Genomic DNA, 27,963 nt, shown 5'->3' with positions numbered 1-27,963 from the left:
AGGGCGCATGGAGGGACAACAGAATTAGGCTATGTTCCCGCGGGCGTGTCAGCATGTGTGTGCTCTCTAAGCAGGGTGTGTGCGTTGTGCACCCACCTATAGAGACACATAGCCTATTACTATCTTGCACATTGTGGAGTTAGAGGGAGCACCAACAACATCTTTGAACAACACGTCTTTATTTTAATTTTGTTGGGCTCCACAATCATTTCGAGGATTCGAGGCAACCCATTTAGCAGCATCTGAGAGAGGTGCCTGTCTGAACGAGGTTCAGCTGCCTGAACGTGAACTGGAAGTCAAATCAAGTTCGGAGTGGCGGACCTTATGGAAATCGGAGTGGCGGGATTTCTGAGTGGCAATATTTCTGAGTGCCGATATTTCTGAGTGGCGGAACGTCGGAGTGGCAGCACGTCGGAATGGCGGCATGTAACCAAGGATTCCCAACCGGGTAGGTATGGTTTTAAGCTGTTCAATCAACAATTTCAACAGTATTTTGTTCATTAATGTGTCTGTTCGTCTGTCTGCTTTTCTCTTCCTCTTTCAGCTGCGTTCTGCTGGTCAACGCATGGTCTGCTGAGCTAGTCGCATAGAGTGTGACGTCAGTGGAATATCTTAAAGGGACAGCGTCACCACAACTTCCCACAGCATTTCATATTAAAGTATTATCAGATCATTTTTAACAGACTCTTAATGAATTCAATGCATATGTTTTAACCAACAAAGCATATTTATGGGGATTTTAACAAACTATTTATTCAATGAATTATTCTTATTTGTACCATATTTTAACGTGGGTTACATTATCATACCAAAATATCATACCAAAATGTACCTTTTCAAAAAATTTGACTAGATTTTTCCACCTTGAGTGATACCGAAATCTGGTCTGGCTCATGGACTATACTGCCCTCCAAATCAAAACCGCAGTAACTACAATTTTGGTCAAAATTGAGTTATTATTGAAATTGAACTTTTAGATATCTGTTTTATCATGTGACAAATTTTCTAAGTTCAGTCTCGCTCTATATTTGAGAAAACACAGTATAAAAGTTGCAGTAACTGCGAAATCCAACCAAAAACCAGACAAAACTGCAGTAACTACACTTACTGCAGTTTGATTTGCTTTCACAGAGCTTCAGCTGGACTTAAACAGAGATAAACGCAGTAACTACACTTTGAGGTGTAGTTACTGCGGTTCAGACTGGTTTTTGGTTGGATTTTGTAGTTACTGCAATTTTCCCGCTCTTTCCATAACAAAGCCCGACATATCAATCACTCATAATGGCACAATCTGTTTAGTTAATCCAGTCAATTCCCAATGAGAGCGCACTGACAGCTGTCCAAATTGTTAATGAATGAGTCTTCAGTGTCTTTAAAATCGTAAATGCTGTATTCCTAGCTAATAATCCATAAGAGATCATCCAATAAAGAAGTGAATTGTGTTCTCCACTGGGAAGTGTTAATCTGGCTGTAGATAGTGATAATTGTTTGGTATCACTACCTAGCTCATCAGGACAAGCTTTTTAATTGTTGCATAAATTATCAGCATTCAGACTCAGTCTGTAATTCATTTTATTCAAAATAATTGTAATATGCTATGTAATATACTGTATATGTTCTTGTATGAATTATCAATTGTGATTTGTAAAGAAAACCTGTTCTAAATTAAGATAATAAAACAACTGTGCTCATTAATTAATTGTGTCAGAATGATGACCAAAAAGCAACACCAGTGGTGAAGATTACATCAACTGACTTCAGGATTCCCTGAATTTATCTGTTACTCATCCATTTAAATGTTTTAAACATGTAAACAATAAAACAATTAAATACAGATATGATGTGGTATCGAAATCAAAACCGATTACAATTGTCTCATGAAAAACAAGACAGGAGAAGCACATTAGATTGTAGTTACTGCGCTTTTCCCTTGTACTACCTACACATCTGTTTAAGGTAATACACAGACAGAGTGCAGTATCTGCATTTCTGGGATCATAGGTCAAGTAATTGATAATTGTTTTGCCCCCAAAAAATACTTTAACGTATACATATTTAATAAGCGCATTGCCACTTTTCAACCTATATCTCATTTGGCTGGACAGTCAAAAACTTTAAAGCCATTTTTCTCAGTTTCAGTGTTGGCGTAGTTACTGCGGTTATGATTTGTAGGGCAGTATATACGCGACATAATTTTGGAACCGTACTCGCAGGGTTCCGGGCAGTGCGCTCCCCAAGTTTGGAGTCGATCGGATGAACGGTTCTCGCAATAAAAGTTTTTGTGTTTGCAGTAGGTGGCTCTATGACTATGCATGGATCTGAAATTGACCACCTCACTCTGTCGGGTTCCTGGCAGTGCACTCCCCAAGTTCAAAGTCGATCGGATGTACGGTTCTCAAGATAAAATCATTTTTGTGTTGCCAGTAGGTGGTCCTGTCCGAATTTTAGGAAATTATGGCATTGCACTGGTCAGGTCCTCATAAACGCACTACGCAAGTTTGGAGGTGATCGGCCCAATGGTGCGAGTTCTGGCCATTTAAAATCTAAAACATTGCTCTAGCGCCCCCTATGGTTTTTTCTTTCGTTTTTTTCTTGCCAGTTTCATGCCAGACCACTGAAAAATGTTTTGGCAAAATGTGAGGCAATTGGAGCATCAGTGCACCTTGCAACTCTAGACAGACAGACAGACAGACAGACAGACAGACAGACAGGCAGGCAGGCAGACAGACAGGCAAGCAGGCAGACAGACAGACAGACAGACAGACAGACACACAGGCACACACGCGTGCACACACACACACACCCACACACATACACACACACACACACACACACACACACACACACACACACAGAGAGAGAGAGAGAGCACACAGAGAGAGAGAGCTCCCCAATTATAGTAGTAGGATGCTTGAATCAGTAAAACCTGAATGTTATGGAATACAGTTGTGGAGCATTTAAGTTAACCAATTTAAAATATAATTTTCTAGGTTTTTACCGCTCCTCCATCCCCCATAATTTTTTTAATTAGTGCAAATCAGATGTTCAAATAGTCAATGCAAAAAAAAATTGTATGCGACTGAATAGGCTACTCCTCATAAGATACAGCCAAAACTCATTAAGAACTTCCCAGTTTTGCATCTCCCTCCTCTCTGTCCTCCCTGTGGAGCTATGGAACATCACTGTTCACTATTTCTCATGCTTTAATATCTATAAATACTGATGCAAGCTCTGCCCTGCTCCTGTTAGGGCACATCTGCTGCTGCCCTGCAGTTTGTCTCTTAAGGTCGACTCGTTACACACACGTTTTTCTTTTCTTCATGTGATTAATTTGCATAATATAATACAATAATATTTTTCAAACCTATATCAGTCAATGCAACTGTGCAACGTTTTGCTGAGCGATATTGCTGCGTAAACTTTTTCGGACAAGGGTTGATTTTTCAGAAATGTGCTTCTGACGTGTACACTGTTGCTGTGATTGACAGGTGGGTCAAAATTCGCATAGCAATTTCCTGCTGTATATTTGCATTGCTCTGGGTGTGTAACAGCCTTTAGTATGATCTCCACCCAAAGGTGGACAGAGCAGGGTTGGGTCCTTCTGCAGCTGCTGCTGGTAGCATCTCTCTCTACGGCTGAGGAGCTGGTGTGTCGGCAGATAGGGGAGCCGGAGATGCCCCAGCTGTCTAAGAATGGGGACATTATTTTGGGTGGAATCTTTGGTTTCCACAATAGCTGGAAAGACAGACAGGACACCTACATGTATAGACCACCGCCACTGCAGTGCACAAGGTAGATCACACACTGTACTGTAGCAAGCTGTTTGCCATAAGTAAGATAGAAGATTATTAGAGCTGTGTAGATATACAAAATTGATTAAGGAAAGTTTATCACAGTGAGTTGTGAAATAAAAAATGTTTGCTCATATATTTTCACTTCAAATTTTGTTTCAATTCAAAGACATACTGGCTATAACACCAACTATTTATAACTGTCTGCATCAAGTTTGGATTTCAGAGAGTTCCAGTTTGCTCAGGCTATGCTCTTTGCCATTGAGGAGATTAACAACAGCACAGACTTGCTGCCTGGCATTTTTCTGGGCTACAAGATCTATGATTCATGTGGCTCCATTGCAAGGGCAGTAAGGGTGGCACTGGCCTTGGCTAATAGTAATGAGGATATATCCACAGCCTCCAAGGCACCCTGCACCAGACCAGCCCAAGTGCAAGCCATTATAGGAGAGGGCTACTCATCTCCTTCCATGGCTATATCCACTGTCATTGGACCTTTTCATATCCCATTGGTGGGTAGTTTTTCTTTTTTACACTTAATGGATAATCATGTACTGTAATGGACCTTGGCCACAGTTTTATCTATTTATTTTGTTTCGTCTTCTTAATGATACAGCAATTATTATACTTCAATTTGTCTGATTGCTCACAGTAAAGGCAGTTTTAAGAGCAGTAATAATAATAATAATAATAATAATAATAATAATAATAATAATAATAGCTTGGATTTATATAGCGCCTTTCAAAGATTACTGCATTACTGCTAATGTGATGTGCTCTATGTTTTCCTGTGTACATTGTTTTAGAATTTACATCTTCATCTTGGGAATCTCATTCCTTTCTACTCCCTAGATCAGCTACTGGGCCACCTGTGCTTGTCTCAGTGACAAAGTCCGGTACCCATCCTTCCTCAGAACAATACCCAGTGACTTCCACCAGAGCAGAGCTCTGGCCCAGTTGGTCAAGCACTTTGGCTGGACTTGGGTCGGGGGAATTAAGAGCAATGATGATTATGGCAACAAAGGCATGGCCATATTCACACAGATGGCCCAGAAGCTGGGCATCTGTCTAGAGTACTCTGTATCCGTATTTAGAACAGATCCACCAGAAAAAATACAGGCAATAATTGAGATGATCAAAGCGTCCACTTCCAAGGTGATTGTCGCTTTCCTCAACACACCTGATTTGCAAATACTAATACATGAAATGGCCCCCCACAACCTGACTGGGTACCAGTGGGTAGGCACTGAGGCCTGGATCGTTGATTCCTACTCTGTAACTATGTATGGACAGCACATCCTGGATGGTGCTATAGGGCTGACCATCCCCATGGCCCATGTCACAGGCATGAGAAAGTTCATGTTGGATGTAAAGTCACTCAATTCATATAGTCATGATTTGTTCACAGAATTCTGGGAGACAATGTTTGATTGTAGGTTCAAGCAGACAGAGGGCTCAGGAGGGAATCAGAGATACTGTACAGGGTCTGAAGATCTGTCTGGGCAGCAAAACATTTTCACTGACATGTCACTCATGCCCATCCTTAACAATGTCTATAAAGGAGTGTATGCTGTGGCTCACACACTACATAGTGTTCTTGGCTGTAAAGAAACATGTGGCAATAAGGTACAGCCAGATCCATTCACGGTGAGTTGAACAATGAAGGCTGAATGATAGTTCAACATTATGTGCTTCACATGAACAGTTATTTTTGCCCTTTTTTTATTTTAACTGTATTGCTCAATAAATTGTTGCCTTCCATCATAGTGCAGAGCTAATACAAGGTGGGTTAGATTTAATGGAATAAGTAAAGTAATATGTATCTGCTTAGATTTTGCAGCACATAAAAAAGGTTCAGTTCAAGACAAAGGAGGGGGAGGACGTTTACTTTGATGAGAATGGAGACCCAGCAGCAAAGTATGAGATCATAAACTGGCAGCCGAACGAAAATGGCAGTGTGGAGTTGGTCACCGTTGGTCTTTATGACACATCCTTATCTGTAGAAAAACAGCTAAATCTACACTCTAATTCCTTAATTTGGACACAGAACTCAGAACAGGTTAATACCGATCATTCATGGATTGTTAACTTGCAGGATTATTCTATTGTAATCTTGATTTAATCAGATTTCCAAATGATGACCTGTAAAGACAACAGCAAAGTGTATATCATACTGCTTTTTTGTTCATGCAGGTGCCTGTGTCAGTGTGCAGTGAGAGCTGTCCTCCAGGAACCCGTAAGGTCCTCCAGAAAGGAAAGCCGGTCTGCTGCTATGACTGTATACCATGTGCAGAGGGAGAAATCAGCAACACCACAGGTGCCCGTTCACTTGGCCAGTGATTGGCGAGTGGTGGATTCACCCTTCACCAATCAGTAATGTCTTTGCGAGTAGGGAGGCCCACCCACCCTGAGACCTCCCTTCTAACTGGCTCCTGCAACATCGAGCATTTCGAACATTGGTACTACGACCCGTCACTCATTCAATTCCATACCCCCTAGACCCACCCTCAAATACTAGCTGTGGCTGCGAAGCGGAACAGACTAATTTATGTAGTATGCGGAGCACAGTGATTCAACATATTTGAGGCTGGGGAGAGACTAGGTCTACCGAAGCGCACTCCCCAATTTTGAAGTCGATCCGACAAACGGTTCTCGAGATAAACCACTTTTTTTGTTTGCCAGTAGGTGGCGCTATGCCTAATTGCACAAAATTCGGCACTGCACTCCATCAGGTCCCTCTAAGCGCATTCCTCAAGTTTAAAGGCGATCGGAAGAATAGTTCTCGAGATAAACCGCTTTTTGTGTTTACCAGTAGGTGGCGCCTTGCCGAATAGCACACAATTTGCCACTGACCTGTGTCAGGTCCCCCTAAGCGCACTCCCCAATTCTGAAGTCAATCCGACGAATGGTTCTCGAGATAAACCGCTTTTTGTGTTTGCCAGTAGGTGGTGACCTGCCGAATAGCACAAAATTTGGCACTGAACTCTGTCAGGTCCCACTAAGTGCATTCCCCAAGGTTGAGGTCGATTGGACGAATGGTTCTCGGGATAAACCACTTATTGTGTTTGCCAGTAGGTAGCGCTATGCCCGAATAGCACAAAATTCAGCACTGAACTCCGTCAGGTCTGCCTAAGTGCACTCCCCAATTTTTAAGTCGATCTGACGAATGCTCCTCGAGATAAACCACTTTTTGTGTTTGCCAGTATTTGGCACTATGCTGAATAGCAGAAAAGTAGGCACTGAACTCCGTCAGGTCCCACTAAGTGCATTCCCCAAGTTTGAAGTTGATTGGACAAACGGTTCTTGAGAGAAACCGTTTTTTTTGGGGGGGGGGGTTGCCAGTAGGTGGTGCTATGCAGAATGGCAGAAAGTTTGCCACTGAACTCTGTCAGGTCCCCCTAAGCGTACTCCCCAAGTTTGAAGTCGATCGGACAAACAGTTATAAATAAACCACTTTTCGTGTTTGCCAGCAGGTGGTGTTCTGCTGAATAGCACAAAATTGGCCACTGAACTCTGCCAGGCCCCCCTCAGCCACTCCCCAAGTTTGAAGTTGATCAGACAAACTTTTCTCGAGATATACCGCTTTTTGTGTTTGCCAGTAGCTGGCGCTATGCCGAATTGCGCAACATTCGGTACTGCACTCTCTCAGGTCCCCCTAAGTGCATTCTCAAAGTTTGAAGTCGATCAGATGAACGGTTCTTGAGATAAACTGCTTTTTGTCTTTGCCAGTAGGTGTGTGGGTGGGGGGTGAGGGGTGGGGTGTCTGTGTGTGTGTGTGTGGGGGGGGGGTGCATGGTATGGGTCAGACATCACAAAAGTGATCGGGCCGCAACATGACACAAAACGTGAATTTTTGTCCATTGCTGTGTTTTTGTGTTGCGCTCAGACTGGTCACTTAAGGAAATTATGTGTTTGTTTTGGCGGAAGTCAGGCAGAAGTCAGTCATGTTCAGAGATTGTACTTTCTCCCCCTGTCAGACAGTTTTATATTTTGTTTATACATTTTGTTTTGTTTTGGGGGTTTTGCGCTCCCCGCAGAATCTCTTGCTTGCTGCTTGGATTCATGGGAGGTCAAACTGAGGTAGGTTCTTTTCTATAAAAAAAACAAAAAAACAATTTAAAAAATGTATAGCCTTTACAATCATTTTTAAAACCTTTCCAAATAGTGCAAAATTTTACCAAAAACTGGGGTAGGTAGAAAAAAAGGAAAACACAATAAACAAGGCTAGGTCGAAACCTACCATATGGCCAGCGCAGAAAAGCGTTGACGACCCTGTTGGTTGTAGCAGGCAGCGACATTGTTAATGTGGAGGGCTGTCGGTGGCCAAAGTATGAAGGATATCATGGAAAATCAGTATGGTAAGAAAAATAATTATTTAATTATGTACTTGGCATAATAATAACATAAAACATGTTATTATAATACATTCATGAGTGTGTATGCGCACATGTATTTATTGTAAAATTCTAAAAGATGTGTATTAGTCCCAGTAAAAGGACCCCACCCCTCTGTATAGCCTCATGGTGCCTTTTCAACTTCTATTGTTTTAATTATATCTCTCCCAGAGTTAAGAGTATCACAAAATCATAATTTCACAATGAAATAGCCTACGGTGCGGTGCGGGCTTTCAAAAAACCATGAAATAAGTTTTGAGCAACACAGTCCACACATGCTGTGTGCTGTGGTTTGGTGAAGATTTGACAAAATTTGAAGGAGACATAGCGAAAAAACACTTTTGGATTAAATTGTAAATGGCGGAAAATCTAGTTATATGGAAATGGGCGTGGTCTATATAGAAAAATGTTGATCATAGAAGCTATGGTTTCAAAGTTATGGACCAAAATGTAAAGAGGGCAGCTATAGTGCCACCGTGAGGTTAATCTGTGTAATTATTTAGGCCAGAGTAGAAGAATACTCTATGAACCTATGTACCCTATTTGGGAACTGTCGCTCTAATGGTTTGTGAGCTACGGGTATGGTGTTTTTTTATCAGCTCAGAGTACATAGCTGCACACCTGTACCAAGGTTAATTCGCAATGGACAATGCATTCCGGAGTTAGGGCGATTTTTGTGAATTAGGTCATACCCACAAAAGTTCGGAAGTCAATTATATCGCAACGTCTTACAAAAAAACGCAAATTAAGTTTTGTCCACACACGCTGTTTGATGTGGTTTGGTGACGATTGGACAACATTTGAAGGACAAATAGCGAAGAAAACGCTTTTGGAGAAAATTCTAAATGGCGGAAAATCTAGTTAGACGGAAATGGCCGGGGCCTCTATCAGCAGATGCGGAATGACCCAAGGAAGGGAAAAAAATATTTTTGATTGTAGATGATACGGTTCAAAAGTTATGGACCAAAACGTAGAGATGGCTGTTATAGCGCCACCTAGTGGTCAACTAGTGTAATTTTTCCGCCCATAGTAAAAGGTGACTCTGTGAACCTACCTACCAAGTTTGGTAGCGGCAGGTCTTATGATTTCTGAGTGGCACCAAATCGGCTTGCAAATTGGTGACTAAATTGGGTGGACAAACCCTGTTATAGGGCCTGCGCCCTGCGGGCGGTGGCCAAAAATGTTACGGCGTCTTCCAACATGTAACATTTACAATCTAGCATTGTAACAAAAACTAGGTAGGTTTAAAAAAAATACAATTAAAATATAATCATGTCTTTCAACATGGAGCATACAATCTAGCAGTGGTATTACAGGTGGGGCGCCGGGGGAAAAGCAGAAATCCGGCACGGAACCAATGTTTTGACTTTGGACTTATTTCCCGGCGAGCAATAAACATGGTGACTTCATGGATGGTTCATTCATTTCAGACAGTGTGGAGTGTAACACTTTAAGGGCTCTATAGTCGCAAAGGCGGTACTTTTGCGTTAGCGGCCATTTAGGCTGGAATAGAGCAATAGCAAAGCCCTAATTGTGGGCATGTCGGCCCGCTGCGCTTGGCGTCATCTCGCGCAAACCTCTATATAGGCATGTTTATGCACAAAACAGTATTCACAAGTGTGAGATCACTCCCCTTAAAAGCCACAGCGCCACCGCCGTCACATCTGTGACAGCAGCTTCTTTCTTGCTGAGTGCCATGGGCAACAGAGGGACAGAGTGAGAGAGAGAGAAAAGAGAGAGGAGCGAGAGAGGGGGAGAGAATTGGAGGATGAACCAGTTCAAAACAAAAATTGGTGCTGATGGAACGATCCATTTGAAACACACCAAAGGCCTGCCACACAGTTACGCAGTGAATATCCACATGGTGTTATTATGTCCCAAAGTTGCGCTTACTGTAATTAGTCGTTTCATTCATATAGGCTATAACATACACATTTACAAATATTTGTTTCTTTAATAGGGTAGGGATGTGTGAGATTTTAATTCTAGCCTATATCAGAATTGTCCACTCGGGTTAAGCTATTGTTGCATGGTGTAATTGCAGGGAAAGTGGTTACTGTATAGCCTACTGGCCGACACAACTTTCTCAAAAGCAATCTACTGTTACCTCAACACCATAGACCTGTATGGTCAGGAATTATGTAGCCTAATATCATCATCATCATCACTTTATTGACAGACACAAGGTCCAATACAAAACACACTACATATAAAACAGGTAAACAATACAATAAGAACACTAGCAACTCAACAATACTACAATAAGACATCTACCAATGTTTCCAGATGGAAGACAGGTATCTAGTGTCACTGAGATTAGGCTGAGACAGCAACATAATTATCATATTCTGAGACACATTCAGACGACAGATACACTTATACATCAGGTTTCTCAACAGGGCATGAAAGGTGCTAACTCCTGCTCCACAAAACATTTCACTGGCGCTGCAACACCTTGGTTTCCAAGAAGGATCCTCAGGCAGTCATTATAAGCAACCTGGAGCTTTTGGATGCTAGCTCGTTTAAACTTGACCCACAGGGGGGCAGTATAAAGAGGAGTACAGTAGGCTCTAAACAGGTTTACCTTTACATCATCTGAGCAAAAATAAAACTGTACATGTCATCATCATCACTCATTTGATCAGTTATAATATGACCCAACTATTTAGTTCTACGGCAAACTGCCAGCACCTGCCCAGACAGATAAAAAGAAGGAAAGGAAAGATCCTTATCGCCTCTTGTTCTGCAGATCATAGTGACACTCTTTTTAGCATTGTATTTCACATCAAAACGACCTCCATAGTCAGAACAGATATTCAGCAACTGTTGGAAACCAGTACTACTCGGAGACAGGATGACCAAATCATTGGCATACATAAAGTGATTTACAATGGTATTACCAATCACATATCCCGTTCGGCAGCTGCTGAGCTGTACAGAGAGATCATTCATATAAAGATTGAAGAGGGCGGGGGAAAGAAGCCCCCCCTGACGGATGCCATTCCCGACACCAAAAGGAGCAGAGACCGTATTACCCCACCTTACCTGCATGGTCTGGTTAGCATACCAGAATGCCAAGATTCTAATAATGCTATCAGGCACACCCCTCTCCCTCAGCTTTAAAAACAGTTTATGATGGTTGACTCGGTCAAATGCCTTAGAGGCATCAATAAAACCCACTAAAACAGAGGAATTCTTACCTTTATACATATCAATAACCTCTTGCAATGCATATATACAAAGGTCAGTACCTACCATGCTTGGCTTTGCAACCAAACTTGTCATACGTGAATAAAAAGGAACTTAAATGATCTAATAAAATTCTCTCAATAACTTTAGAGAGTACACTGGCCAATGCAATAGGTCGGTAGTTGTCCACGGGGTCATGCCTATGTTCCCCGGGTTCTATGTTCCCTGGGTTCTATGTTCCCCGCTCCTGCTAAAAAGGGTTCTATGTTCCCCAGGTCCTATGTTCCCCGCTCCCGAAAAAGGGTCCTATGTTCCTCGGGTCATATGTTCCCTGCTCATATGCGTAAAGTCGGCGAGTGCAAACCGCAATATCTCGAGGTTGTGAGACTTCATTGACAGAGTGCATGAGGGAAAGCTCGAGTCTATAGGCTCAGATATATGCACACATTCAACAGCAGGAGCAGCAACATGCTATCCATCACTACGTGGCCGACAGATGCTTCTCTAGCCTCTGTATAAATGTTACAAATTGCTAGGGAAAACTTTCTTATCGTGGCATTGTGCCAGGAAAATGTGAGACATAGCCTACTGCGCCATAGCGCATCAGAAACATCCATATCCCCTGAAAATACACAATAAACACAATAAATACTGTTGTTTCAAAGTTAAATTGTGTATTTAGTCGCATCCGACAGGTGCAGAGGAAATGAACTCTTATATTTGTATGTTATTTTTCCTTTACTATGACTGGATTGTGATAGAAAAAAAGGTCAAACTGTTTTACACCGGCTGTCTGTTTTAGCTTGTGGCTCTTATTATTGTGCTTGCTGAAAGCAAGGCACAATCTTTGATATTCCTAAATTATTATTCTTATATCTGCCACAAAGTTTGTCGCGTAATAACTCCCACATCTTTTGTACGACATAGACATGCCAGACCTCAAAATGACCGGCTTATTGAGGACAGGTGTGCTATGACTTTTCTAAGGGTTTGTGAAAGCGGTTTGGGCGCTATTCGCCATTAAGCGCCATTTTTTCCCCATTGACTTGCATTGGGTTTAGATAAATCTGGCAAAAGCTTGCATTCCATTAGCTGTATTTCAGAAACCATATGGCATAGAGTGACCAAACCTTGTAGGGAGGTTCCCAGAGGGGTCTTTTACTATCCCCGAAAAAATGACACCAATCGACCATATGGTGGCGCTATAACAGCCCTCTTAACCTTTTGGTCCATAACTTGTGAACCGTAGGGTCTATCATCAAACTTCTTTTTTCCCAGGATTTCTTGGGTCCTTCCGCATCTACTCATCTAGGCCACGCCCATTTCCGTATATCTAGATTTTCCGCAATTTTGCATTTTGTCCAAAACAGTTTTTTTGCCATTCCTCCTTGACATTTTGTCCAATCTTCACCAAACCAAATCACACATCATGTGGGGACTGTCCTGCACAACACTGATTTGGAAGTTTTTGAAAACAACGCACCGTTGCGATATAATCCACTTCCAATCTTCTGTGGGTGGGGCCTATTTCACAAAGATCGTCCGATTCTAACCAAACTTGGTACAGGTGTGGACGGATGCACTCTGAGCCTATAGGAGAAATATTTTGTAATTTAGCCTTTAGGGGGCGCTATAGCAGCATTCAGTACCTGTCCCTTCTAAATTGTTATATTTTGAAGGGCGGCAGGAAGTGCTGATTCATTGTCATTATGGCCAGACTTCCTTCTTGTATGACACTTGACACTTCTGAGTTGATTTCAGAAGAGATAGTGTCATTTGGCGTGTAGGGGGCGCTATTGTTTGCCTATGGGGGGCGCTACAGCAACGTATCTCCGCAACCGTAACTCGTCCGATTCTAACCAAACTTGGTACAGGTGTGGACGGATGCACTCTGAGCCTATAGGAGAAATATTTTGTCATTTAGCCTTTAGGGGGCGCTATAGCAGCATTCAGTACCTGTCCCTTCTAAATTGTTTTATTTTGAAGGGCGGCAGGAAGTGCTGATTCATTGTCATTATGGCCAGACTTCCTTCTTGTATGACACTTGACACTTCTGAGTTGATTTCAGAAGAGATAGTGTAATTTGGCGTGTAGGGGGCGCTATTGTTTGCCTATGGGGGGCGCTACAGCAATGTATCTCCGCAACCGTAACTCGTAGAGACTCAGGGATGGCGGCGTTGGAATCGGGGTGAAAAAGTACGCTATTGGTGGGCGGAATCACGATTGCACCTTCAGTTTCCGAGATAAAAGCAATAATTATTGTGCTTGCTGAAAGCAAGGCACAATCTTTGATATTCCTAAATTATTATTCTTATATCTGCCACAAAGTTTGTCGCATAATAACTCCCACAGCTTTTGCACGACATAGACGTGCCAGACCTCAAAATGACCGGCTTATTGAGGACAGGTGTGCTATGACTTTTCTAAGGGTTTGTGAAAGCGGTTTGGGCGCTATTCGCCATTAAGCGCCATTTTTTTCCCCATTGACTTGCATTGGGTTTAGATAAATCTGGCAAAAGCTTGCATTCCATTAGCTGTATTTCAGAAACCATATGGCATAGAGTGACCAAACCTTGTAGGGAGGTTCCCAGAGGGGTCTTTTACTATCCCCGAAAAAATGACACCAATCGACCATATGGTGGCGCTATAACAGCCCTCTTAACCTTTTGGTCCATAACTTTTGAACCGTAGGGTCTATCATCAAACTTCTTTTTTCCCAGGATTCCTTGGGTCTTTCCGCATCTACTCATCTAGGCCACGCCCATTTCCGTATATCTAGATTTTCCGCCATTTTGCATTTTGTCCAAAAGTTTTTTTGCCATTCCTCCTTGACATTTTGTCCAATCTTCACCAAACCAAATCACACATCATGTGGGGACTGTCCTGCACAACACTGATTTGGAAGTTTTTGAAAACAACGCACCGTTGCAATATAATCCACTTCCAATCTTCTGTGGGTGGGGCCTATTTCACAAAGATCGTCCGATTCTAACCAAACTTGGTACAGGTGTGGACGGATGTACTCTGAGCCTATAGGAGAAATATTTTGTCATTTAGCCTTTAGGGGGCGCTATAGCAGCATTCAGTATCTGTCCCTTCTAAATTGTTTTATTTTGAAGGGCGGCAGGAAGTGCTGATTCATTGTCATTATGGCCAGCCTTCCTTCTTGTATGACACTTGACGCACGCATGCTATTGTATAGACTTCAGACATAGCTATACCTGTATTACAAGTGCTATATCACTCATGGTCTCACTCATACATTTTACATATTGTCTTTTGAGCAGCTGCAGCTCTTCTCTGTTAAAAAACACATGCAAAAAGTGTACTGGAAGCAGGAATCCAGTGTGATTTGACCACATACATATAGCTTAACAGTAAAGGCCTAAACATGGTCGTCCGTCCGCCTCGAATTAGAGCCGTCTCGCCGTCTGCCGGCGCCAGCTAGCCCTACATGCTCGGACGCCACTACACCCTCCCTCCCTCCCTCCTGTGGAAGCTCTGTGTGAAAATGGCGGAGATTGTGTGCCAGGCAGTCTGAATGAAATTGAATGTAACGTTCCCAATTCTATGTATTAAATTCTAAAAAACGACCCTCAACATTTGGGAAGGCTAAGCCACACAACTAGTTCGTTATAATCTAACATCATGCTTTGAAATGCGACTTTACGACGATAAGCCAGGGCAACGGCCAATCGCAACTCTCCTGCAGCTGACGTCACGCACGTATCGTCGCCGTGAAGTCACATTTTCGAGCAGCCCCCGTCAGCCGACGGCGCCCCCTCCCCGTAGGACGGCGCTCCACCTGCCGTCCTACGGGGAGGGCGGGGTGAGGCTCTGACGGACGACCATGTTTAGGCCTTTACTCTGAGCAGGAGTGTTGCATGTTGCGTAGAGAGAATGATGTAGACAAAAATAACGCATTAAATTAGCTGTATCTCAGAAACCATACGAGGTACAGCTACGAAACTTGTTAGGGAGGTTCACAGAGGGGTCTTTTACTATCCACGGAAAAATTGCACCGATTGACAAGATGGTGGCGCTAATACAGCCCTCTTTATGTTTTGGTTCATAACTTTTGAACCGTAGGGTCTATAATCAAGCTTTTTTTCCCCTGGATTCCTTGGGACCTTCCGCATCTACTCACATAGGCCGACCATAACTACTTAAAGGTACATTCAGCGATGTTTTTGTGTTCAAATAAGTGTTAAATGGCTCTATATTCTGACATAAATCACTGAAATAGAGTGTTTGGTCAGTGACTTGAAACCCCCAACCCCCCACTGTCCTCTATCTCTCTCCTGTAGTCCTGCAGGCTGGGCGGACGTATCTCCACAACCGTAACTCGTAGAGACATGGCGACATTGGATTCGGGGTGAAAAAATACATATAGTCCTTTACAGGGATCGCCATTGGACCTTCCCTTTCTTAAAAAATGTCAACTTTTCTCTGATTGGATAGTTTGAGGTCAGCGCCAATTTTGATCCAATCAGAGAAAAGTTGACATTTTCTAAGAAACGGAAATGAATGGCCATGTCCCCGCTATTTTTTTTTCTTTTTTTATATATTTTTTTCAATTTTATAATGGAACAATAAACGAACAAGACAAACAGGCTCAGACACAGGAAAATAAAAAATAAAATAAAATACATACATCAATGACATTTGGCATCATTAACGTGGTGCTTGTGAGGGATATTCTGCATAGGACCCCGCCAAAGGGGTCCACATGAAACAGACCGGGCAAGCTGTCCATCACCCCCAACCTTAGTCACCGCTCACTAATCATTTTTTACCTCGTCAAAGTAGCCCAGAAACAGGTCCCAAATAGTTAAGAACTTTCTAAGCGAGTTGGTTCTCAAGAACCTGAGTCTCTCCATCTGTATAACAGAAACCATGTCCATCAACCATACTTGAAAAGAAGGTAAAGAGGAGGACTTCCATTCCTTCAGGATGAGTCTTTTGGCGACAGTTGTCCCCAGTGTCAGAGATTGTTTCACAGCTGTAGGGAAGTTCAGAGAGGACTCCGAGCAGCCGAAGATGGCGAGTTCCGCCTCTGGCTGCAGGGTTATTTTGTAGGCCTTAGCATGCTCATCTGGGAGCGCTTCAAAGGTATGAACCTTGGATCTAACGTAATCTCTAGTTTGCAGGTATCTGAACCAGTTTGTGCCGAGCATGTCCCCGCTATTTTTATCAGCCTGTCCTTGATGTAAGACTTCGTGAAAATCACAAACAACATTGTGGCCAATTTCCCAGAGAGAGAGGGTGTGAGTTGTGTGGTTGTGTGTCCTTTAGATGCGGCTGCAGCTAAGTACATTACATCTTGCCTCCGAGGTGTTTTCACTGTGCATTCCATTCCCTCTCTTGCCTTGGCTGTCTGTAGCGTTCGGGTGTCATGTGACCGTTGAGCAGAGGCGAACGTTCACTGAAGTATAAATGCAACACCATGAGCGACACTTTCTTTTTCATCTGCGACCATGTGCTGAGCAACACTTTCGAATAGGTATAAATTAAGCTTGAGTCCCCCTAATTGCATGGGCAGGGACCTTGCAAGCCAGGCGGTGCATGGCGAGGACAGCAAGCACAATTACATTTTCGGTAGGAAATGTAGACATTCTAGTTTATCAAATAAAATAGCCTAATACCAAACTCAAAAACACATTAACTGTCAATTCTAACTTCATAAAATGAACGGAACGGATACCCTAATATGACAACGAAAATATATAGGCAACGGAAACAAATAGGCCTGCTTTAATGGCTTTCTTTAGTGGAAAAATCACCTCCACCGACAGCTGATAGGTGGCGGCCAGCAGTTTCTCACCAGTTCTTACGTAGTCTACTTTCCCTGGGGCTAGCCTAGGCTACATATCAAGCGAAATTAAACAATTTATTTGAATGGCTTTACAGAACTTGTGCATGTCTGTGGGTTATATAGTCAGAGGCAATTTGTGCTGTGTGAATGTTGCAAATATTGATCTCTCTCTCTCTCTCTCTCTCTCTCTCTCTGAAATATTTAATATTATGGATAGCATGCTGCTGCTGCTGCCGCCGTGCAGTCATCAACTTATAATTCATTTTTACTGTCGGACTCGAATGTGTGCATATACAGTATCTGAGCCTAAAGACTCGAGCTTTCCCTCATGCAGTCTGTCAATGAAGTCTCACAACCTCGAGATATTGCGGTTTGCACTCGCCGACTTTACGCATACGAGCGGGGAACATAGGACCCGGAGAACATAGGACTCTTTTTCGGGGGCGGGGAACATAGGACCCGGGGAACATAGGACCCTTTTTCGGGAGTGGGGAACATAGGACCCGGGGAACATAGAACCCTTTTTAGCAGGAGCGGGGAACATAGAACCCTGGGAACATAGAACCCGGGGAACATAGGTACGCTCCCGTTGTCCACACTCCCCACCTTACCTGCCTTGTCCTTGATGACTGGCACCAAAGTGACCGACAACAAGGAGTCCGGCAGCAGCCCATGTGTCATGAGGCCTGTAAAACAGATGGAGAGCAGGACAGCAACCCTGGGGCTGGCATGTTTACGATGCTCTGCCGAGATATTATCGAGGCCGCTGGCTTTGTTATCAGGCAGCTGAGTTATTGCTTGAAGCACCTCGTTAACTGTAAAACCAATGGACTGTTACTAAAACCATGACAAACAAATTCTCATTTTTAAATCAAGGTGTGCTTTTTCTGCAATGTGGGCTATAGTTGAAAATCAACGTGGCATTCTGAGGAGGGAAGAGAGTGTTCTGAGCATGCGAGGTGTTGGAGAGAGAGTGACATCCATGCTGTGCGTAATGTATCCAAGCAAGGATTTCCTGCACTGCGCGGAGAATACTGTGTGCGCTCAGGCGTAGTGGCCCTTTTTACTAAAACATTGCGCTGGAAACGCCTATTTTGGCACGGGCAACGCCCAAACCTGTGTTTACGCTTGGAACATGGCGATGGTATCTTCACCAGAGCGCAAAATGACACTTGCGGGAGGCAGATGATAGGCTAAGAGGCGCACGGACACGCCTGGGCAACGCCTACACCTGTGTCTGTGCTTAGATTCCAGCGCAAAACTGGATGGTGGAGGCAGACAATAGCTTAAGGGAAGATAGCATAAGAGGTGCGCAAACGATAGCGCCGTACGACGATACGGCCCTAAAGCTTAATTTATACTTATTAGAAAGTGTCGCTCAGCACATGGTCGCAGACGAAAAAGAAAATGTCGCTCATGGTGTTGCATTTATACTTCAGTGAACGTTCGCCTCGGTTCAACGGTCACGTGACACTCGAACGCTATAAGCAGACAGCCAAGAGAAGAGAGGGAATGCACAGTGAAACCACCTCGGAGGGAAGATGTAACGTACTTGGCTGCAGCTGCATATAAACAGCACACAACAACACAACTCACCTCCTCTCTCTCTGGGAAATTGGTCACGATGTTCTTTGTGATTTTCATGAAGTCATACATCAAGGACAGGCTGATAAAAATAGCGGGGACACGTTCATTCATTTCAATCGAGCGAAAACCAAAACAAGGAAGTCAAGCGCATGCCGTGTATATAGCCAATCAGACTTGCGCGACACGTGACGTAGTCAGCGACACTAGACATTTCACTAGGTATGCTGCTCGCCGACACTTGAAAGTGTGGACTCAAGTTCTAATTTCTGCCGGCGACCTTTTCAAAAGTGTCAGCAGACAAAGCATAAATTGGGCTTGAGTGTGCAAAATGAAGAGACATTTGAGAGGAGTGGGAGGAAAAGCAGCCGCAGGCGTAGCTTCAATGCGAGACTCAGCCTTCATTGTTCAGACTGAGTCTTGCCGTAGCAAGTCCTCAATCAACTGCAGTTATCGGTTGAAATGGTCTCAAGCGACATGCACGTCATCAATCGCAATAGAAATTTACCCTACCCATGCTCAATGTTGTTAACCAATGAATACCAAGCCATTATTCACATGCCAGAGCCGGTTTAGGCTAAATAATTATAAAGAGTGCAGTACACCATCCCAACCACTGAGCTCACAACTGATACATCCGTGCTGTGGAGCAGTTGAAACCAGAAATGACAGCCAAAGAAGACTGTTTTTTAGATTTACCATTGGCTCTAGTATGTGAATAAGGTCTCAGTATTGTAAAACGACATAATATTCTATATAAGGGGGATATGGGTGGTGTAGGGGGGTGGGTGTAGCTAGGGATGGGAAGGTGGTAGAGTCAGGATTTGAGGGCTGGGTAGGTGGAGTGGCTAGGGAGATATGGGTGGTGGGATGGGGTGGCAAGCAAAATAAGGCCATCGGAGGAGTGGTGCCATGGGGTGCAAATCTTTGTTTGCACTTATTTTTATTTAAAGGCAATCGTGTGAAGTGAATTCTGCTTATTCAGTTATTGATAATTGTACATGCTGTATCAGACAAAATAATAATGTTGTAAATGTAAATGATAGATTGTACATGCTACATGCAAAACAAATTAAACTTACCTCCGTTTTTGTTATGATGCTAGATTGTAAATGCCACATGTTGAAAGACATTTTATTTTTTATTGTATTTTATTTTTACCTACCTGTTTTTTTTGCACTATTTGGAAAGGTTTTACAGACATTTTGATACAATTGTTGTAAATGCTAGATTGTAAAGGCTACATTTTGAAAGACACTGTTGTGTTTTTATTTGATTTTATAAAAAGAAATCTACCTCAATTTTTTTTACACTTTTGCAGTACTTGGAAAGTTTTAAAAGTTTTAAAGAGCCGTCTTAACGTGTGTTTTTGATCAACCTTGACCACATAGGGCTCCTTCCTATGTGAGCTGTGACCAGTGGCGTGCCGTCCATTAGGCGAACTAGGCAAATGCTAGGGGCGCTTGAGCCGCCAGAGAGGGTAATTTTTTTTTTTTTTTTTTTTACAAATACTTTTTCATGATAATAGGCCTACTATTATTTTACAATAGTAGACAAAACATTAGCAGAACAACGTCTTAAGTCTTTAAATAATAGTGGAATCATTTTTCTAATTCTGGCTTTCTGGCTGCCTGGGCTGCAGCACTTTCACCATGGTCCCTAATCCATACCACCCCACCACCTGCGCGGCCGCGCCCCCTTCTACCTGCTCTGAGCTTTTTCCCAGAGTGGAGGAAGGGAGCTGGAAGGTGGGTGCTAAGGGTGCTGCAGCACGCCCTGGTGGCAAGATAATAATAATAAGTTCAGTGTTTATGCCTGTGTTGCTGTCTGTTGTAGTGTAAAACGACTAAAGGGAGAGCAGGTGCTTACATGAAAGTGAGTGAGAAAAGGAGAAGATACTGAATAATGACATCACAACAGTATAATCCTAATGTTAATTTAAAATTAAATATTCTTCTAAATATGGATGAAAGTCCAAAAAACGTAAAATTTTCTTCGGCGCTGCCCTCGCGGGCAGCAACGAGAGTCCCTTCCTTACAGCACCCCCTACCTAAAAGTACTTCCAGCGACACTGGGGAAGGGCCATTCTGAGCCTGCACTGCAGTGGTGGAATTAGCTGCGATATAATTTTTATTATATTTTCTTTGGGGGAGGGGGGGGGGACCAGCAAAAATCTTGCCTAGGGCACCAACTTGGTCAGGCACGCCACTGGCTGTGACAACCATAGTTAACTGTTAACACTTTGAGTGCCACGGCCCTTGGGCAAAAGGTGCTGTACTGTGCCACATAGGCCGCAATGCATTGCGGTCATATATGCGGTCATACAGTCATATAATTTCTTTAATAATTACTATGACACACTGAACACGCACAAATAACGATGAGACTCTCTTCTATCACCTGCAAAAAAAAGTTTATTGATCCCATTTTCCGTTCTTTAGTTATGAGCCGGAGAAGATAGCTTGATTTGACCAAAAACAGCCACTTTTTTTCTATAACCTGAGATATTCAGCCTTTTGTGAAAGGAAGCATTTCAAGCACATCATTGACTCATTGCTAATATTTTCTGATGTAATGACACCTCAAAAATAATTTCCTTCAATAAAAGAGTGAAAACAAAGGAATTTTGTTTGGCCAAATACTATTTTTTAGCTGCAACCAGCAGCGCTGGCCCCTGCGTGCGCTGCTGGTTGCAGCTTCTTGCTGTTCTTGATTTACTGCTGGTGGGCATCAGATATTCTAGCTTGCGTTTCCTAATCCTGTCCTGCTGTCTGGGTCTGTTGTATGCTGCTCTGCGTGCTCTGCGTGCCCCCCCCCCTTCCCCCCCCTACCCCCTCAACTGCACACTCCTCCTTCTGGGAGTGTCTCTGGGGCTTTCTGCTGCCTGCGTTTGCTCTGCACTGACTGAAGTCTGCTACATCCAGCTTTTTTACAACCGCGTGTATTTGTCACCAGCTCCCATGCTTCCAGTTGAGAATAATAACAAATCCACGGCTGATCATGCGAATGGGCTGTGCAGCGGACACGGAGGTGCTCAATTGTGACCGCAGATTGGCTGCTGCAGGGGCACAGCTAACGTTATGCTTCAATGAAGCAGCTGCATACGGACAGATGCGATGCGATTTCCTTTTCCCCAACGACTTCTTCTGTGTGTTTTACTCCACTTTCTCTCATCTGGACCCTGTACTACGAAGCTAGTTTAACAGATCCGCGATAAGTCCCTTTGATCTGGTTTGACTGAACAGGATCAAAGCTATCTAGTTTAAGGATACTACGACGCTGGTTTTGTAGTCGATAACTGAAGCTGGGATCTGCCTGTGCACGCGCACGTTTTTCGCTCGTGCACAGGCGCGCGTCCACGCGAAAGAGGTGCGCTAGCCAATCACATTATGAACAGCTGAGTTGATCCACGCCCACACCCATTTCCACACCCATTTCCTCATTCAGCGCAGCCACAGTGTGATCAGAGATTTTTGCGGATATTTAATGTATCCGCGATTTAATGTCAGAATGAAAATCCGCGTTGGATAGTCTGCTGAAGGGCTGTCTAAAGCAGCAGCTTGTATTCACATCAGTCATTTGATTTACTTTGATCAGCGATTTCTGTCTGATACAGCTGCATTGATACAGGCAGCAGCAAAAAATGTAAAAGTGTAATCTCAGTCTATACATTTCCACAATCTGTAAGCCTATTTAGACCATAGATTTAGAAACGCATGCTCAATGAATAATGATCTCTATCACTCATGTGTGTGGTTGCACTGATCGAATAATTCATATATAAAATAGCCTAGTATAAAGCCTAATAGCCTACTATAAAAGAGAAAACTGCTGAACTGAATTGAGACGATGCGGGCATAGTTATCATTGATAAAAACTAGCCTATTTTTGCTCATATATTGGCATACAGCCTACAGGACACAGTTCCAGCTGAAAGATGCAAGAATAGCCTGCATATTTAGTATTGGGGCTATCCCATATTTAAACTAATATCTATATTATATGTATAGGCTTTTCTGGCATGTAGGAGAATATCACCCTCACTCCATTTGAGGGTCCGTTCATGATATGCGCCGCGGTGATTAATAGTGATCATATTTCTCCACGCATCGTTGAGCTGTTAAGACATAAAGTGGTAAGTAGGCTTAATTTAATTATGTAGCCTACAGAGCCACGAATGTTTTGCTTGTTCTATGACTGCAATCTATTTTTCATATGGCGATCTTATGAATGGTGAGTGACTCCAGAGAGCCGATATTATATGGGTCTCTCATGGATTTTGATCTTATCCTCTGAAGCTAACCTGGTCGCGACCAGGTTAGCTTTGCAGCGTCAGTTGCCATGGTGATTGAAAGTTAACTTGCTTTGTAGTACGGCTAAACCAGGTTTAAACTCAAACTTACTCGGATAAGGCATTAAACTAGCTTCGTAGTACAGGCTACTGGAGTGCGCTGTCGCCACCTAAGGGTTCTGTAAAATAGGTTAGACACATTCAATAGCTCTCATATTGTAAGAGGCGATGTAAGAAGCATAGATCGACACCCCCCCGTCAAAAAAACAATTTCGAGTTATTGACGCCATTTGGCATCGCTGGCAGCTTACGGTAAATTTCTAATGACGCCATATGGCGTCGCTGGCACTCAATGTGTTAATAAGTGCATAATACATTGATTTATTAACCTTAATAATGCACTGTTCTCGCTTTAGATCAGATACCTGCAAAAAGCAGAATAAGTGCAGAATAAAGGATTTATTAACCTTAATAATGCACTGTTCTCACTTTAGATCCGGTACCTGCAAAAAGCATAGTTAACTGTTAAAAAGTGCATAGTTAACTGCTAATAAGGTAATAACAAACTATTTATTAAGCTTAATAAACCAAAAAAACAGGCTAGTAAAGGTGCTTATAAAGTGCTTATAAATGTCTTATAAGCTACCAATAAACATGTTTATGATGCTATTATTAACACATATATAGTCTTATTAACATATAATAGTGTTAATAAGCACCTCATGAGGCCCTTATTACCTATTAATTAATGCTTATTAATAGGACCTTAATATATATAAAAGTGTTACCGGATTGTTTTGGATGAACATCATTCCAATCAAAGTTAGGAAATTCCCCTTTTATTTTACTTTTGTTTATGCCTACAAAGCAAATGTTACTTTGTACTTGAGTTCTCCCCTGGAAGTGATGTTGGTATAGATGGGCAAGCAGTATTCAGACCTGAATGCAGAATATGTCGGGAGTTATTTATTTATTAACACATTGAGTGCCAGCCGTTTTTTCAATGCTGTAGTTAAGTTGTGCCAGGTTTTTTTTTGAGGATTCTGGCTCATTTTACAAGAGCCGAGGATTCTTTTCTGTTAAGACTTCGTGAACACCAATCATCTAAAAAGAACTAATAGAATGTGTGCTTTCTCTGTCTAAAAGAGTTAGTTTGCAGAGTTAGTAGTTATGTAGATATTAGCCGTTGAGTACAGCATGGTTTCAGAGATTTTCAGAGAGTTTAGAGATAAATGGATTTTTAGAACCACCTCACGTGCCTGTGATTATGGGTGCCCTTGGGCAAGTCTGTATACTGTATTGTGTGTGTGTGTGTGTGTGTGTGTGTGTGTGTGTGTGTGTGTGTGTGTGTGTGTGTGTGTGTCTCCAAACTCCTCCCTCCGTCTGTGCTGCGGAGGGAGGAGGCTCCGCGGCCGCTCTCGGGCAGTCTGGACTGTAAAACTGGCTCGTTCGTTTCTTGAGGTGTCGGCTGAGATCTTTGAAGAAGCTTTTGCGATTCTGGTCTTATTTATGCGCAAAGGTACTCGAGTGTGTGTGTGCGCGCGCGTGTGTGTGTGTGTGTGTGTGTGTGTGTGTGTGTGTGTGTGTGAAATCGAAAGAGTTTTCGCCCAGCTATTTCCTTGAAAATTAGACTGGCTTTCTCCAGCGGACCCGTGGCTGTGGCTTTCTCTCTGTCTGGAGAGAACTGTCGCCACTTAGTGGTCGGTAAAATAGATTATACACATTCTCTTCCTCCAATATTGATATAGAAGACGTAAAAGGGGTTGATTGATGTCCCACCGTCAAAAAAAAAAAAAGTTTATGTAAGAGATATCTCGTCTTTGGCACTCAACGGTTGGATTATGTAAGACGAGATATCTCGTCCATGGCACTCAACGTGTTAATTTACTTTTTCATCATTTTAAAGCTACACCACCATAAAGAGCATGTGACGTGTGTACTTCTTCAGAGATCTAGCCTCTTAATTTTGCTCTCAAAGTGCACCAGATTGATGCATTTTACTTTCAAATGTACAAACTTCTCCTCTGGGGGGACCCCATAGACTAGAGGGTCTAAGGTGCATCCCTTCCCTCATGAAAAGGTACTACTGAATCACTACTATACGATATCTACACAAAGCTTACTGTTCCACTGCTTGATTGCTATTGAAATGTGTAGGGATTTATGTAATGATTTCAGATTTCACCAGTAATGAGTAGATAATTTGCGCCTTTCACGGGTGATTACAACATAATGACTATTTAAATCACTGCATGACTACTTAATTACTTCTGTCTTACCATTTTGCTTTTGGGAAATTACTACATAAAAATGACTAATTCCTCCACATGTATTTTTGAATTACTCCACAATGCTTACACATTTACTGCTGTATGCCTTCAAAATCCCTGTGGAATTAATATGTCCTTCTGGATGTGTAGTGTTTTACTACACATAGTGCACTAGTGAGCACTATTTAATTTCTACACAAACCCTTTTGAATTACTATTGAAAACTGACACATTGTTACTAGTTGCCTATTCAGTTTTTATTTCAAATATTAACTTGCCCAACTTTGCTGCTAGTTTAAGGTTGGATAATCTGTTGGTTGGATAATCTACTATGATAATAAGATGGGCGTTCCGCGGCACAATTGTTCAACTGCGCACTGACTGAGTAAGTGAGTGTCCTGACTTTGGCATCTTCTTACCCCGGCCTGGCCTGCTGCCACCACCGTGGGAAAATAAGGGAGCTGCTCAGGAAATCTAATATCTGTTTTGATTTTAACTTGTAGATTCCATCACCTGTGAGCGATGCCATCCTGAATTCTGGTCAAACGAGAAGAGAGATGACTGTGAGAAGAAGGACACAGAGTTTCTATCATATGAAGAGATTATGGGGGCACTGCTCACGGCGGCGTCCCTGTTAGGAACTTGCATGACTGCTATGGTGGCTTTCATCTTCTTCAGATACAGGAGCAGCCCCATAGTCAAGGCCAACAACTCTGAGCTGAGCTTCCTGCTGCTCTTCTCCCTGTCCCTGTGTTTCCTGTGTTCTCTGACCTTCATCGGCCGGCCGTCTGAGTGGTCCTGCATGCTGCGACACACAGCATTTGGGATCACCTTTGTCCTCTGCATGTCTTGCGTTCTGGGGAAAACTATAGTGGTCTTACTGGCCTTCAGGGCTACACTTCCAGGGAGTAGTATGATGAAATGGTTCGGCCCTGCTCAGCAGAGACTCAGTGTTCTGGCTTTCACTCTCATACAGGTCCTGATTTGCATAATTTGGCTAACTATCTCTCCTCCTTTTCCTTTCAAGAATTTTAAACACTTTAAAGACAAAATCATCTTAGAATGTGCATTAGGCTCAGCTGTAGGCTTCTGGGCTGTGTTGGGGTATATAGGAGTCCTAGCTATGTTATGTTTCTTTCTAGCTTTTTTGGCTCGGAACCTGCCTGATAATTTCAATGAAGCCAAATTGATCACCTTCAGCATGCTGATATTCTGCGCGGTCTGGATCACCTTTATCCCTGCATATGTCAGCTCTCCAGGGAAGTTCAGTGTTGCTGTGGAGATATTCGCAATTCTGGCCTCCAGTTTTGCACTGCTAATCTGTATTTTTATTCCAAAATGTTACATAATCTTATTGAATCCAGAAAAGAATACAAAAAAGAACATGATGGGTAAAACGCTCTCAAAAGCATCATGATGAGTGAATGTCAGGCAGGGGTGCCACCAGGGACCACTGAAAGGATATCACATCGGGCCCCAACAAATTTTTCGCCGCCGCACCTCGGGCCGAAATTTGGACCTAGGCCGTTTGAAGCCCAATTTAGAGGAATATCTTATTTTAAATTAAGATTAGGATTAGACTGTTGCGATGTCATTATTCAGTCTTAACCATCAATATTTGCTCCTTTTCTCACTCACATGTCACCACCTGCTCTCCCTGCCCACCCTGTTGAATCATTATACCCTGTCTCAACACCCCCCCCCCCCTGCTCTGAATATACCAGAGTGAACAAAGAAATACTATCAGTAAACTAATGACTAGATAAATAATATTGATACACATATGGAGTCCAAGTCCAACAGGAGTCTGTTATTAGGATGAGACTGTTGTGATGTCATTATTCAGTTATTTGATCCTTTTGAAACTCACCTGCATGTCACCTCTCGCTGCCCTATTCGCATCATCATGCTATAAAAAATGTGCTAAAGGCCGTCTTTTACAGTCTAGATGTAATCTTAATGGTACAATTCTAGAATAGACCCACTGCAAGCATGCTGCCATGCCATTCAACCATGCCATTCAACACAATGCTGCCCTCACCTCCTTCATCAGTTGGGACCGGAGTAGGGCTGGTGTATTGGAAGGATGGGGGAGGGGGAAGGGGGGGGGGGGGGGGGGGTGCTGAACCCGCATCTGTTGTTGGGCCAGGGACCACTGATTTTGTATGAAAGGTGTGCAAAATAATTGCCTGCAATGATTAAATGTTGGCTAGAAGAGGAGCGAAATGTTAACACTGAATTGTCTGTGAAATTTCTGCCTATCTCACTCCGCACTAACAGGTTAATTTCCAGTAAATTGAATAATATTCACTACAGATGGCAGGACTGTTCTCTGGTTAATAAACATGAGAGCTGTGTGTTAAGTCCTGTCTAGTAAAGGAAGCAACAGAGGATTAACTTGAATGCTGTTTAATTCTCAGAAGCAGTAGCACAGCTCAACGGTAACTTCACAGTATATAAGCCGGTACGCAGAATGACAGTTCTACCCTCCTCCCCTGTCTCACATGTCACTACATCATTACGTCTTACAGGCGCAGGACACAACATTTCCCCCCTCTCTGAAAAGGATTACTTTGTACTAACAGGAAACATATTAATCAACAACACATAAAAATAAGTAATGTAATCC

General features: G+C 42.8%; 1 protein-coding gene across 1 annotated transcript; it reads left to right on the top strand.

Moving 5' to 3' along the window:
* Positions 1–416: 416 nt before the first annotated feature.
* LOC310799087 (extracellular calcium-sensing receptor-like) lies at positions 417–26,751 on the top strand (the record flags this gene model as incomplete). Its single annotated transcript, XM_083661648.1, has 8 exons — positions 417–448; positions 545–568; positions 3,577–3,792; positions 4,006–4,303; positions 4,644–5,438; positions 5,623–5,850; positions 5,985–6,108; positions 25,838–26,751. 8 exons carry the CDS (start codon positions 417–419, stop codon positions 26,749–26,751), a joined length of 2,631 nt encoding a protein of 876 aa, XP_083517774.1.
* Between the last annotated feature and the right edge of the window lie 1,212 nt (positions 26,752–27,963).

Source organism: Poromitra crassiceps, assembly GCF_964638095.1.
Source record: "Poromitra crassiceps genome assembly, chromosome: 27".
Lineage (NCBI taxonomy): Eukaryota > Metazoa > Chordata > Actinopteri > Beryciformes > Melamphaidae > Poromitra > Poromitra crassiceps.
Note: the sequence above shows the minus strand (reverse complement) of the source record. Positions and strands in the feature narration are given on the sequence as shown.